Source organism: Schistocerca piceifrons, chromosome 1 (assembly GCF_021461385.2).
Source record: "Schistocerca piceifrons isolate TAMUIC-IGC-003096 chromosome 1, iqSchPice1.1, whole genome shotgun sequence".
NCBI lineage: Eukaryota > Metazoa > Arthropoda > Insecta > Orthoptera > Acrididae > Schistocerca > Schistocerca piceifrons.
The window spans coordinates 515,925,381-515,939,626 of NC_060138.1; the positions used below are offsets into that span (position 1 = coordinate 515,925,381).

General features: G+C 35.0%; 1 protein-coding gene across 13 annotated transcripts in view; it reads left to right on the forward strand.

Moving 5' to 3' along the window:
* Nucleotides 1-14,246, forward strand: part of LOC124797826 (calcium/calmodulin-dependent protein kinase type II alpha chain) — a 1,017,246-nt gene that overhangs the window by 920,043 nt on the left and 82,957 nt on the right. For 6 of the 13 annotated variants that reach the window (XM_047260866.1, XM_047260890.1, XM_047260900.1 and 3 more), the window contains one exon: nucleotides 5,055-5,111. The exons of the other annotated variants lie outside the window; for them this stretch is intronic. In XM_047260866.1, the coding sequence (XP_047116822.1) occupies nucleotides 5,055-5,111 (57 nt within the window). The remainder of the gene's footprint in view (nucleotides 1-5,054; nucleotides 5,112-14,246) is intronic. 13 annotated transcript variants of the gene reach the window in all.

Here is a 14,246-nt window from a genome sequence, read left to right on the forward strand (position 1 = left end):
TGCCATTGGGATGGTTGAAATAAAAGTTCACCAAATGTTATATTCCCATATTATGCATATTCAAATCTCCTTTGAATAAAGTGTGGAAATATTATTCATAAATAACTGCAGGAATGTGAAATATTCTAATATAATATTTTGAGTATTTTATTATTTGCTTAACTGTGAGCAAGAACATGTGAGGCCAGAGGTTCAAATCACCATCCAGCCATCCTTATCAGGGTTTTCAATTATTTCCCTAAAATCATTTGAGGTTAATGTTTAAATGGTTACTTAAACAAGGACAAAGCCCACTTCCTTTATCACTCTTATGAAATCAAAACTTGTGCACTGTCTCTAATGACAATGCAACCCTGTAACCATTTGCATCATAATAATAACAACAAGAACATTAAAACTCTCTCAGTTTTATTCACTGAGTATATTTTGTTATTTCAGCAGTAATATTTTAATGTGTCATCTTTTTCTTCAAAATTGGCAAGTACAGTGTGTTAACTGTAAGATGGCAGAGTTGTGAGGGGAGTGCAGGGAGAGGAGGAAGCAAGCATTGGCTGGTGAGGGGAGGGGAGCCATTGGGAGGGGGGACAAGGCACGCCTACCAGTTGCAGTGCTGGCACTGCAAATTGCGTGTCATGCTTACACGAAAGCTGACGAAAGGCTTGGAAGTAAAACTCGCTTTAAATGTTGTTTGTAAACGAAACTGAAACCGTCAGGTACATTAAAATATATATATATTAAATGTTGTTTGTAAACGAAACTGAAACCGTCAGATATATATATATATATATATATATATATATATAAAATAGAGGGAAACATTCCACGTGGGAAAAATATATCTAAAAAGAAAGATGATGAAACTTACCAAACAAAAGCGCTGGCAGGTCGATAGACACACAAACAAACACAAACATACACACAAAATTCTAGCTTTCGCAACCAATGGTTGCCTCGTCAGGAAAGAGGGAAGGAGAAGGAAAGACAAAAGGATATGGGTTTTAAGGGAGAGGGTAAGGAGTCATTCCAATCCGGGGAGTGGAAAGACTTACCTTAGGGGGAAAAAAGGACAGGTATACACTCGCACACACACACATATCCATCCACACATACACAGACACAAGCAGACATTTGTAAAGGCAAAGAGTTTGGGCAGAGATGTCAGTCGGGGCAGATGTACATCTCTGCCCAAACTCTTTGCCTTTACAAATGTCTGCTTGTGTCTGTGTATGTGTGGATGGATGTGTGTGTGTGTGTGCGAGTGTATACCTGTCCTTTTTTCCCCCTAAGGTAAGTCTTTCCGCTCCCGGGATTGGAATGACTCCTTACCCTCTCCCTTAAAACCCATATCCTTTTGTCTTTCCTTCTCCTTCCCTCTTTCCTGACGAGGCAACCATTGGTTGCGAAAGCTAGAATTTTGTGTGTATGTTTGTGTTTGTTTGTGTGTCTATCGACCTGCCAGCGCTTTTGTTTGGTAAGTTTCATCATCTTTCTTTTTTTATATATATATATATATATATATATATATATATATATATATATATATATATATATATGTCTGCTTGTGTCTGTATGTGTGGATGGATATGTGCGTGTGTGCGAGTGTATACCTGTCCTTTTTTCCCCCTAAGGTAAGTCTTTCCGCTCCCGGGATTGGAATGACTCCTTACCCTCTCCTTTAAAACCCACTTCCTTTCGTCTTCCCCTCTCCTTCCCTCTTTCCTGATGAGGCAACAGTTTGTTGCGAAAGCTTGAATTTTGTGTGTATGTTTGTGTTTGTTTGTGTGTCTGTCGACCTGCCAGCACTTTCATTTGGTAAGTCACATCATCTTTGTTTTTAGATATATATATATATATATATGTTTGTCTACTATGCGCTCACAAACAATTCATCCGATTGCAATGAAACTGTTTGAGTCTTCCAATGCTACGCATGCTTTGTCCTGTGCATGTAGCAGCTCTCACTGAAGATTTGTAAAAGGGGTGAAGCAATTTTTTCTGCTCCCTTTCCCTTTCACAGCATTCAATCGCACGCAATATAATTTTGCGAGCATCACAACGTAATACTGGTTTCCTTCTAACCGTAGGCCTACCGGTAGGGGTTGTTGGCGACTCCCGAGATGGGCCAGCAACTGCCTCTTCACTCATTTTGATAATGTTTAGCACAACTGCACAATAAAACACGCAGGACAATACAGCGCAAAACAATAACAAAGCAGACGACAATGTCTACCTTGTACAACACAGTCAGCTACGTAATGTTGGCAGCAGTCGAAACTGCGTGCCTACCGAAGCCTCCCGTCGTTGACCGACTTCTGCCGATTCAGGACTAGGGAGAGGTCTGCCATCTAAAAGTTTACACACTGTATTGTTGGTTTTATTATTGCTAAGTCTTCTAATTGATGCCATCTTGGGCAAAAGTTATTCCTTGAAAAAATATGTGTTGGTCCCCACACATAAAACTCTTTGTTCTTCACTCCTGTACATGTCATAAGACTTCACTGAACTCTGATGAATTCTTCTTTGTTTATAGAAAGTTACTTCTGTTCAGTCTGAAAAACTCTTTATACTGAAATGGTAATTGAAATGAAACTGTTCTACAATGTGATTCAGTGTTACATTGCAATCATAATTGTCAGGGAAGGATAAAAACTGAACTGATTGAAAACTCTTACAAATGAAAAAATATGTTTTCATTATGATACAGCATGAACCCAGCAACAACTCACTTTCATTGTATCAGATTTATAGTATCTGTATTGTGTGATGGAGCCGTAACTGTTCAATGTTGAAAGCAATGAATTCTAAGTGGAGCCAATGTTTAAGATAAAATATTTTTAGAGAAGGTTTACTTCCAAGGAAACCTACTGTGTGATTCTGTTTCAGAGTGTCAGTCATGTACACATCTCTATGAATGTTCTCAGCTGTTCTTAACAGACATCTGCACTAAATAACTTTTCCCATACCACTGAGTTTTTCTTATCTTTCTTTTATCTGTTATTTCAGTTTTCTAATTTATTTCCATGGTAGTCACACAAGACTATAAACTTATAAACATTATTTTAATTTTTCACGTGATCGATCATCTGTCAAAACTACTTTCTGGTGTGTCCTTAATCAGTTTCAGTACTGTGTGTTCTTTTATGTTTAACTTCCCATACATTATTATAATGAAAGTTATAAATTAACATATTTTCTTGTACAATAACTTTAAAGCATACAACCTCATGTTGAATCCACAAAGAGGATGTCAGGAAACAGAAATATTATATTGTCTCTGTTATTCTGTTATACTACACCTTTCAGGTGAGTGTTTGCCATCTCTCTGCCTCCCATATTTCTTATACCATACAGCTATAAATTAATAATGTCAGATGGTGATCAAAGTAGTGTTATGGGAGTGATTATGATGAATTAACACAAGTCTGAATAGCTATTTAGGCATTTTTAAGTTTATGGTTTACAGTAAGTGTTCATTAGTATAGTGCATGTTTTATTTCCCCCATCAAGTAGATCTTTTCAGCAGTTAGCTAATTGCTGGCTGCTTAATATAGGAATGCAAGTTTACTCATGAGAGTAATATAGTAAGGTTTTTCCACTTTTCAAGCCAGATACTATTTATATTTCTATTAAAACTAGGAAAAAGTGTGATTGCACATATATTACAGAGCTACAGCTGTTGCTTCTAAATTCCAAAATATCATACGCTTCTGAGAAATGCCAAAAATTGGAGCCATACTCTTATAATACCATGTAAAGCGCATTGCAGGAGTTGTTGTAGTTATTTAATTTAAGCACAAGAGTTTTTCAGTGTTGTAATTGGGGAGCTATAATTAAGTATAATTGGAGGTGCACATGCAATCTTGCTATTGTACTTCAGTTTGGCATTTTAATTGCTGATATAGATGTCTTAGTTTTTTATTTGATACTTTATTTTGATGCATGTTTTATGCTCTGTAACAAAGTTAATAGAGCAATATTTTAATTTCATATGTCTGCAGCTCACTGTGTGTCTGCAGATACTTGAGAAGCTGAATGTAGCAACTGTTTCCAGTGACTTCTCGCAATCTGTGTGTGCATTTGTTTTTCCACAAACAAATGTGTGTCCTTGAGAGCGCACACACATTTGCACAAATGCATTTCTGTGTAAATTTTGACACTTTATGGCTTACTGTTTTAATTTTCTGGGAGCTGTTATGTTTAATTTATTTGCAATAATATTATAGTTCACTTCCTCTGTATGCCCTTTCTCTCTTTCAGCTGTTTCCACACTTCGCCTTCCCCTGTCTAGCCCCCAAATCCTCTACTTCAACTTTCCTTACCTCTTGTCCCTGCCACCTTTTCCCCTGTCCCCACTATCATTTTTCATTTCCGCTGCATCTTTTTACTCTCTCTTCTAATCTTGTAACCAATCTTTACCCTCTTAGTTTCTCCATCTTTTATGCTTCTCCCCCACAACTTTAATTGCCTACTACACCCTTCGCGTTACTCCTCTCCTCTACTTTCTCTGCATTTTTTCTGATTTCTTTTCACCTACTCATCTCTCCATCATTACCCCTTCTCTTCACCCACACCTTCCCACTATCTCTCCCACCCTTCGCATTACTCCTCTCCTCTACTTTCTCTGCATTTTTTCTGATTTCTTTTCACCTACTCATCTCTCCATCATTACCCCTTCTCTTCACCCACACCTTCCCACTATCTCTCCCACATTTGGCTCCCTTTCATTTCTTCATTACTTTGCCCTCTCCTTTCCGTGTGCTCATCCATCCATCTTTACCCCATCTGCACTCTCACATCTTGTTCCCACAACCATTTATTATAAACTCTCATCTTGTCCTGTACCCTCAACAGCTTCCCTCTGCCTTGCTACCCTGTCCTCCTCATGCTTTGCACTTTCTCTCCACTCCTTTTTTCTAGTTATATTGCCCCCTCCTTTGACTTTCTGTATTGCAGTAGCTTTTTCTATGTCAAAAATTAAAAATATTTTTTTTCGATGCATGTAATTTACTTTTCTCTTGTTTTGTTTGCTTGTGCATTTAACAACTGTCAAACAGAGGACTCTGAGATTCTTGGCTACCAACCCTTGGACTGTGATTCAGATGATACTGATGGTGAGTGAGAGATGTCTGTTAATTTTCTGCAGGTCAAGCTGGATCATATAATTCTATTTAAATTGTGTTTAATTTCAAAGTTACTGACATTTTCACTTATAATTGTTTTAAACTACATAACTCACTGAGCTTAAATACTGTGCTAAAAATCATTGCAGAAGACTTCAGCAGGGCTCCACAATTTTGTATGTGTATCTTCACATAACAGTCTGAAGTGGGTATATATTTGGTGTCCCTAGAGGAATGGTCAGTATTCAGGAATATGACAGTAATGCTTATTTGAAGCAGAAAATTATGTGTGGTCATATGCCTTGTTCCAAATGGTTCCCGAAGTAGTACACATTTTATGTACATTTGTTTTCAGGCTTGTGGCTTCCTGTTAAATGTTAATATTATTTAACGTACTAAAATTCCATTTAATACTCTGTTCAGTACATTAAGGAATTCACTTTCCCTTTTATGTGTTCCATTGCAGTTTATTTCCAAAAGCATGATGATGCATGCATCTCAACATATCCTGTAATAGGCAATGGTGAGACATGTGTTAGTATGCTTTTGGAAATTAATTGCAGTGGATCAAGTGGAAGTGAAAGTGTTGTCCTTAATGTAGTGAACAGAGTATTAAATGGTCATGTGATATGTTAATATCACATAACATTTTACAGGATGCCATTAGCCCAAAAAAAATTGTACATTAAATGTGTTCTATATCAGAAACCATTCTAATAGGGCTTATGCCCATATGAAGTTTCTTGTTTCAAGTGAGCATTCCTGTCATATCCCTGAATATTGCCTATTCCTCCTGGGACACACTATATAGTTCTGACTTGGTGATGATTCAGTTGTATTAAACATATTTGATCATGTATCTAGCTAGTTTAAAACACATCAACTTGTTACATTGTAGAAAATTCTGATAAGCAGCATTGAAGTCCTTGAAAACAAATAAATAAATGTGTGCACTAACTGAAATCGTCCTATGAGTATCAGTATATCATGACAAATTCCAACTAGTATCAACAGAATGAATTTTAAGCAGAAGGGTAAGGCTGAAATTAGATTAAGAAAATATGTGTTAGATTGTCTGAAGTAAATGTTCCAGCTACTTCATCAGATAAATAGTCAATTGTGAATAAATACAAGGCATATAGAAATCAGTTTATAACAACATTGGTATTTTTTTTGTTATATTGTCAATAGAAAGTAAAGTATTTTCAGAGTTCTCACACTAATATGGTTGGTGTTAAGCATTCATGACCTACTTTTTTGCTACAGCGATATAAATACTTCTGTACTAGTTCCTGTGGATCTCATTTTGGACATTGGTGATATTTGTTTCATGCACATTGGGCTGTGGACATATTTCTCTGAAAAAATTTTTGTCTCCCAATGCTGGAGACATTATTAGATGCTATAGAGATTGAAATAGAAAAGAAGAAGGATTGAAATGAGATAAGTTGTGGACCTTACAGTAGTGCTAAAAGAGCAAAGAGCACCAACTCTTTTCTTCTACAAACTCCGTAACATTTGTTGAACAACTACACAATCTCGGGCAGTTATTTGATAAGGTCATGAAACAACTGTTGTGTGACTGCACGTGAACAGTTTGGCTTCCTGAGCATGCTGAAGTTTGAAACTATTATCTGAGTCTGTCTAGCCCCTTGCAACGAAGCAAGCTGGGATCTCTTTACTTCCTCTCTTGTTTTGCCGTATGCCCCCATAAATTCATTTTATTTTCATTTTTGCCTAATTACCATTAACATTCATGAGCATGATCAGCATTTCCAAAAAATTGAAAGGTCGGGCCTCAGCCTTAAGGGATATAGCACCAGGTCTAATTTTGTGCTTAGTTTTGTGTATGTAATTAATTTCGTAATTTATTTTGACAGTTCCTAGTTACCATCTTTTGTTAAAGGGTGAAATCAGTAATTATTTCGTGACTTAGATTCTATTGTTGACTTATAACCAAATGTAAATTCTTTACTAATAATAAACATTTGGAAGAAGAGCTACTAGGATTCTTAAAGTTTTTTATTTGGCTCTATTTGGAAACATATTAGCAAACCCAGCCCTTAATTAATTCCAAAATAATTATCAAGTTTGTCAAAAGTATTTTTTGTATACATTGTTAACTTCATTATTTAAACAAATAATTTGGCCTAACCTTTGCGGTAGAAAGAATGTTAAAAAGAAGGAATTTTTCGATGTATTCAGTTAATTGAATGAATTATGTTTTAATTGTAATTCCTGTAACTTAAACATCGAACAATGTATAGTTTCAGTGCCTATTATTATGTGAATATATAAAGGACCGACTTTGGTCCCAGGACAGTCTGTCCACGACCAATTTTCAGGCATGGTTCACAACAAAGCATCAACTTAACAGTGGAATAAGTGTAACACAAATAGGCCTTGTGTTAGAACAATTAATGACAATGGCTGTTTAATTTGTTTGAAAAATAGTGTCACATGTACCATATTATTCTACAAAAACTGTGAACTGTGTGGTTAGGTTTTTACTGCTCATAGATGTTCAACAGCAAAGTATTGTAGCAGTATGCTGATGTTACCTGCGACCTATTAATGAAACTTATCAACATTTACCAATAGTGAACTGCCATATAATTGTGTAATATTGAGGGGGTTGTGAACAGTGAAAGTAAAGAACTGTGGAATGCAATTGTGCAACTGTCAGCTACATCATTTACAGTATTCAGTGTTGAACTTCCACCCCCCATTTTTCAGCCAGTATAATAATGCAGAACTAGCAATGAAGAAATAAAGCAGGTGAACGTCACACCCTGATGACATCTCCAGCAATGGTAGGTGAAATATTAGACAGAGAAATATGCTTTGTACCATGGCTTAATGCCCATAAAACAAAAACCACCTAGAATTCAAGTAGTAGCTTTGAAAGCCTGCATTGTATGATACCATTATACAGTTTTAAGTCCAAGGTGTCTTCCACTGCCTAACAACAATATTCTGAGTTACATTTATTCATTTGTATTATCTGTAGGCAATGTAGTTGAAATAAGGGAACTGGACTATAAAATAATGAAACAGATCCTTGTCTATACATGGAGTCCAGCTGCTAACATGAAGACTGCAGCCCCACTCTCTCTCTCTCTCTCTCTCTCTCTCTCTCTCTCTCTCTCTTACACAAACACACACACAGTGTCATATTCTACAAAATTCACCTTCTCATCTTAAAGAAAAATGTTATTCTGCTGTTATCGACAGTCTTTTATGAAACTTCACTGGAGTTTCACGAAAATACATCTTGAGTAATAATTAACAAAATCATAACATATTAAATATCAAACATTGTAGATAGTCATGTTATTAATTTACTTTAAGATATGCATTTATATGTGGACATCATCAATGATCTTTTATGAAACTTGCATGACATTCACAAAAATTGCTTTAATGTAAAGTTTATATATATCTGAGGATTAGTACCACAGTTAGGACTCATGTTTTTCTTTCAATTTTTGGTTATCACAGCTTCAAATAAATGTCCTATTTGCATAGTAACTGGAAGTTGTATAACAATACACATATTTTGAATGAGCATAAGTCATGAAATATAATATTTGTGAATCTGCAGTTTTCTTGTGTTTGAAATGCAATTTCTCATTCCCATAAATCATAAACTCAGTCCTTCTTGTTACTAGATGAGTTTTTGCTATGCTTCTTTGAAGTTTCATTGACTAGAGAGGCAGATAGGAAAATAGATAAAAATCAGTACTTCTTTCAGTAACATATAATAAATGTGATTAATAATTATTCATAGCAATGTAGACAATAACTTTTGTTTTTTCATAATATAAACCAGGGGTAGATCTGGTGGCTAGTGATGTGCCTGAAAACTGAGAAATCATGGGATCAGATCCCAGTTGGACCATGGACCATGGTTTGGATTCACATTAAACTGTAGACCTCTGTTACCCAGTTGGACAGTTGGTATGGGTTAGGGATTCACAAGTCACCAAACTGGTATCCATGTGAAATACTTGTGTTTGGCTATTGAGCCATGTGCATTATTATTATTATTATTATTATTATTATTATTATTACTATAAATCAATGAAAGATTTGAAAGCAAATTTGCTGTGTCTCCCATAAAGTGAAACAAAGAAGTGTAATCTTCCGAGAAGCTCAACAGGTCTACATTCAGATTAATGCAACAATTGTTCCATATCACAATGAAAAAGAGAAAAATTTTTTTCTAGAAATAAAAGAAAATACAGTGTAAAACAAGTGTTTGAGGGAAACATTGAAGCCATACTTAGATCAGTATTTGGACATTTAAGTGCATTAATTTTACTCTGGAAGTATACTTTCCTTTGGAAGTAGTATTCTCTCATTGGGATCAAAAATACTCTTGTGCATTTAATTAGTGAAAAGTTTTTTCTACATCCAGTTTTGTTAACTCTCTGAAACACTGGTCTCTATTCTTTCACTGTTCTTCTAATAATCTGACTGAGAGTAAGTGTGTGTGCTTTCACCATGCTATTGAAATAGGTGTTTAAGTAAAATGAACAATGTAACATTACACTCACATGCACAGGTGTCAAAATCAGGCTTAAATCAAATATCAGATTATCACATCTGCCAGACATTTTGTTGCATTTGTCTGACCGTCTCAGATCAGATAGACTTTATCTTCATGGATTAGTAAATTGCATAAAGAGAGAAATTTGTTAAGTGCACAGAGAGACAGGCAAGCTGCCAGTTGTATTCAAAAAGTGCTACTCTCAATTCAACAAATAGAAATACATACATGTAAATACAAATAGTACTCTTAGCTTTCTGAACCTCAAGGCCTTCTTCAGTTGAGAAAAGAGGAGATAGTTGTGAGAGAATGAAAAGGACAAACCCATGTTGTGTATGAAGGAAAGGGGGCAAAGACAAAGTAAAATCCGTCAGAGAGAGTACGAAGTTGAAGATAGTATGTCAGTGAGCACTATAGCCACTTTTGTTCAAACATACGAAACAGAAGAGAGACTTATAAGTAAAGGAAGATGTAGTGAAAAAGAGAAAAGAAAACTGGAAAATAAAACAAATCATTTACTACAATTTTTGGTTTTTCTTTCCATTAGTCATTGTCTTTTATTTTTCTATATAAATCTGTATTTCGTATTTGACCCCTTTCATTTTCAATGAACTGCTGCAGAAACATTGATTTATGGTGTACTATCTTTGCTTCCCCTACTTCCTGTACCTCATGGGTCCCTCTTAATCTGTGTTGTGAGTGATCTGCTTTCCTTCCCAACTTTTCCCACCTATTTCTTCTTTCTCCTTTACAGCAGAAATCTGTGGTTACAAAAACTTTGATTGCTATTTTCATGTGTTTCTGTCAGCTGTAGTGGTAGTTGAACCTTCTGAAGGTAAGAAAAGGCAAAAGTAGTAAATTATGAACACTTCTGTGTATTTTAAAGCAATGATGCAGTGTAAATATTTTAGTGTTGAAATAGTTACCAGCAAAATTTTTATTGTAAGTGTTTAGGCTTTCATGGCCAAATTCTATTCCCAAAAAATTCATCTATACTGTTCATTGTATTACATATTTTGATGAAAGCCACTTGTGATAGTGTCTAAAATGTGTATATATTTTGCAATATGACCCATTTTACAATCCAAACAACTTTTATGAAAAGATTTTTATTATTGCAAACAAGAATGGAGTATGAAACTTCCTGGCAGATTAAAACTGTGTGCCGGACTGAGACTCGAATTCGAGACATTAACCTTTCGCGGGCAAGTGCTCTACAATCTGAGCTACTCAAGCACAACTCACTCCCCGTCCTCACAGGTTTACTTCTGCCAGTGCCTCGTCTCATTCAAGAATGGAGTACATTAGTTATATTCACTTGACTATATTTTTGGGAAAAGATAGAACAATTGTGTTCTGACTTAATAAACAAATTTAAACGGATGTAATCTTGTGTTTATACTACAGTGGTGATTCTAGGCGTGCAGTTGTGTGTTAATATTTCTGTGTTTCATGTTTTTGTCGTACTAATTATAGTTCTAGTATATTAATGAGTAGGATCCTTCTACATAGAGAACATAACTTTGTTATTACTTGTGAGTGCTGTCAGTCTCAGCTTTATAGGCACTATGTTCACAAATGTTGTGACAAGAAGGGCATTGAGCCAAGTGACAGATGACAAATCAATAATAACTACAAAGTAATCAGGTGGCTACACTGCTGCAGCAAACTAACACTTGCAAATAACAGAAGAGAAAGCCATTTGGGTCATTAATCCTTTGGCTGCCCAGAGCAAGCTGTAATATACTCTTAAATTCTCATATTACAAGTGTATACCATATCATTTACTACTGATTCGTTTTTAATATATTTTGTAGCAAGGAAAAGAAAAGATAGTTTCATAGCATATCATACATCCCTTTTTTTATTTTATCTGTCTTTATTGAGAAGCATCAGATGTGATGATATCTATCTCATAGTAATTATATCAAAGTGATTAAAAATTCATGTCAACAAAGTTGAATGATCATCTGTGTGGTCTAAAACCAGTGAAAAGTAGTGGAGAGTGCCCATCAAAAACACTGCAGTTCAGTTAGTACATAGGTCTGAACAGTTAAGTGATAAACAAGTGCATGTTAATGAAACTTCTAGAGCAGTCAAGTGCACCACATGCATATTGGTGTATAAGAGCTGTAGCAGTCAACAACACTTTGAACATGTCACACTTGGACTACTATAACAATCTGCAACAAATGAAGTGGTAAAATAAGTACATATTTTTTTATTGTAATGAGCACCAACTCCAGTATTTATGGTGTTCACATAATATCCTTCTACAGCTTCATGTCTTGATGTTTTTGAAGAAGAATTTCTTTATTGCGTATATATCCTCTTCATAACGGTTAAAATACCTACTATATTAATGAGATTGAAATTTTTGGAATAATTCACATGACACACTTCAAATTAAAGTATTTCTCTTTTCCTCTCCACTTTCATTCCCTTTCAAATCAATATTTATATCAATCATCTTGGGTGATTTTCCCTCACTATGATGCGTGTTAACTTTTTCTTAATTTTTTCACATTTTCCTCTTGTGGTTCTTGTTCCAGATTACACCCTTATGTTCTCACTCTCTTATGAAGAAATTAAAGATATTCATGAGTAGTTACAAAAACTTTTAAACAGAATTTAATTAGATGATTTTAAAGAAACTGCCGAAATTAGAATGAGAAAACTAATTCCTTTATAGGACATTCCCCGTCTGGAACCAGAAATTTTAGAACAAACATGTGAGTGGAATCCTCTGAGAAAAATAAAATATACATTCTAGACATATTCTTCAAAGAAAAGCAAACAGAGAGATTTACTAAGGCTGAATACATCCTTTCAAATAGTGAAGAAACTGTGGACGATATTCCAGGCTCAAATTCTGTGAACTTGAACAGTTACTCAATTGACCTGGAAATCTCCACATTTCCAAGTTTGGAGTGGAAATAGTTATAATTTTCCCACAATATTTCAACATCTGTCATAGCTGACACAAGTCAATAACAACTGCCAAAGAAACTGATGCCAAGGAAGGAGAAACAAGAGTGACATACATGCCATTTGCTGACACAGTCCCTGGAAATAATGCAAGGATACTTGGAAAACATGGTTTCCAATGTATATTGATGCCCCCCCCCCCTGCCCCCAACAGAGATGAATGGTCAACTATTCTGTGTTAAAGATGGTTATACCTCTATAACTGAGTATAACAGACTATGTGTCATGTGATGTGGTGTATCTTAAACAAACTGTAAAAATGTGGAACAAATATGTAAAGAACACCAGCATCATACTGGGCTCAAGGAGCCAACTAAATTAGTGGTTACAAATACTGTCCCTTTCCAGTGGCCGTAAAATGCAACAGGAAGCATTGTGATAAAGGAGGCAATCAAGATTAGCATGTTGGATAATGTAATCCAGTGGCCATAAAATGCAACAGGAAGCATTGTGATAAAGGAGGCAATCAAGATTAGCATGTTGGATAATGTAATCAGCAGAGCTAGAAGAGTAAAGATATTTTTTCTGGATTCCTTGGAACATATTTATTTACACATGTTTGTCCTAATTATGTGTATGAATTGATAATTTTAAATTCACTGACTCAGATAATAATTCTTACTTATTGCGTATTTTGTGCAGTCTGTCTAATTTTAGAGCTATTGATTAAATTGTAGTTCCTGATTATGTTCTTGCTTATTTGTACATCTGACTGCAAAGAAAATTTGAAGTAAGTGATCCACTGAGGAACAAAATAGTAGAAGGTGCAGAGTAAGATGCTGAATAATGTTGATGTTACAGCGTAACAAAATATGACATGCTTTTAGTTCTGTAGCAATTTATTTTCAAAGTTTGGAAAGTAACTACACTTTCTTATGTGTACAGTTCACTTCACATGATCCAGGGCTTGCTTTCTTTTTTTTTTTTTGCAGGACTTTTCCCTAATTTTCAATAGAAATGAACCATTGTGTCCAATATAATAGATGTTCATTGTATAAGATAGATAAGTTTCAAACTCATTTTTATATTTTTTTCTTCAGATACAATATAAAATGCTAAATATACAGAGTAATTAAAATCAGACAAGCATGATCCAAGCATGTGCATACAAGCTGCAACAAAAAGCATTTAGTAGTTACAGTGCTATTTCCTTTATTTAGAAATCTATTGAAGAGCACATTAGTAGTGAGAGTGTGGGAAATACACTACCTTATTTACATGCAGAAGAACAACTTTCATATCTACCTGGAAGATGTATATTGTCAAGCTTTGTTTAGTAAATTGCAGTCTCAGCATTGTGCACTAATTTCTCTTTTTAGAAATGTTACTAGCGAATATGATCGGCATCCTTACTTTAAACTCTTCTTTTCTGTTATTGTTTCAATTAACTTCTATCTTTCCCTGTGATGTTCCTCATCAGCAAATATGAGTGAGTACTTTCTGATTTCTGTTTCCCTTGATGTCAGGGAAGCCTTGTGTAGTATCATTTCATAAAAATTACATGGCCAACAACATACAATTAAAAATTTGTGTTTTTAATGTGGTAAAACTAGATATTTATTTTCATTAAAATGAACAATTCAGGA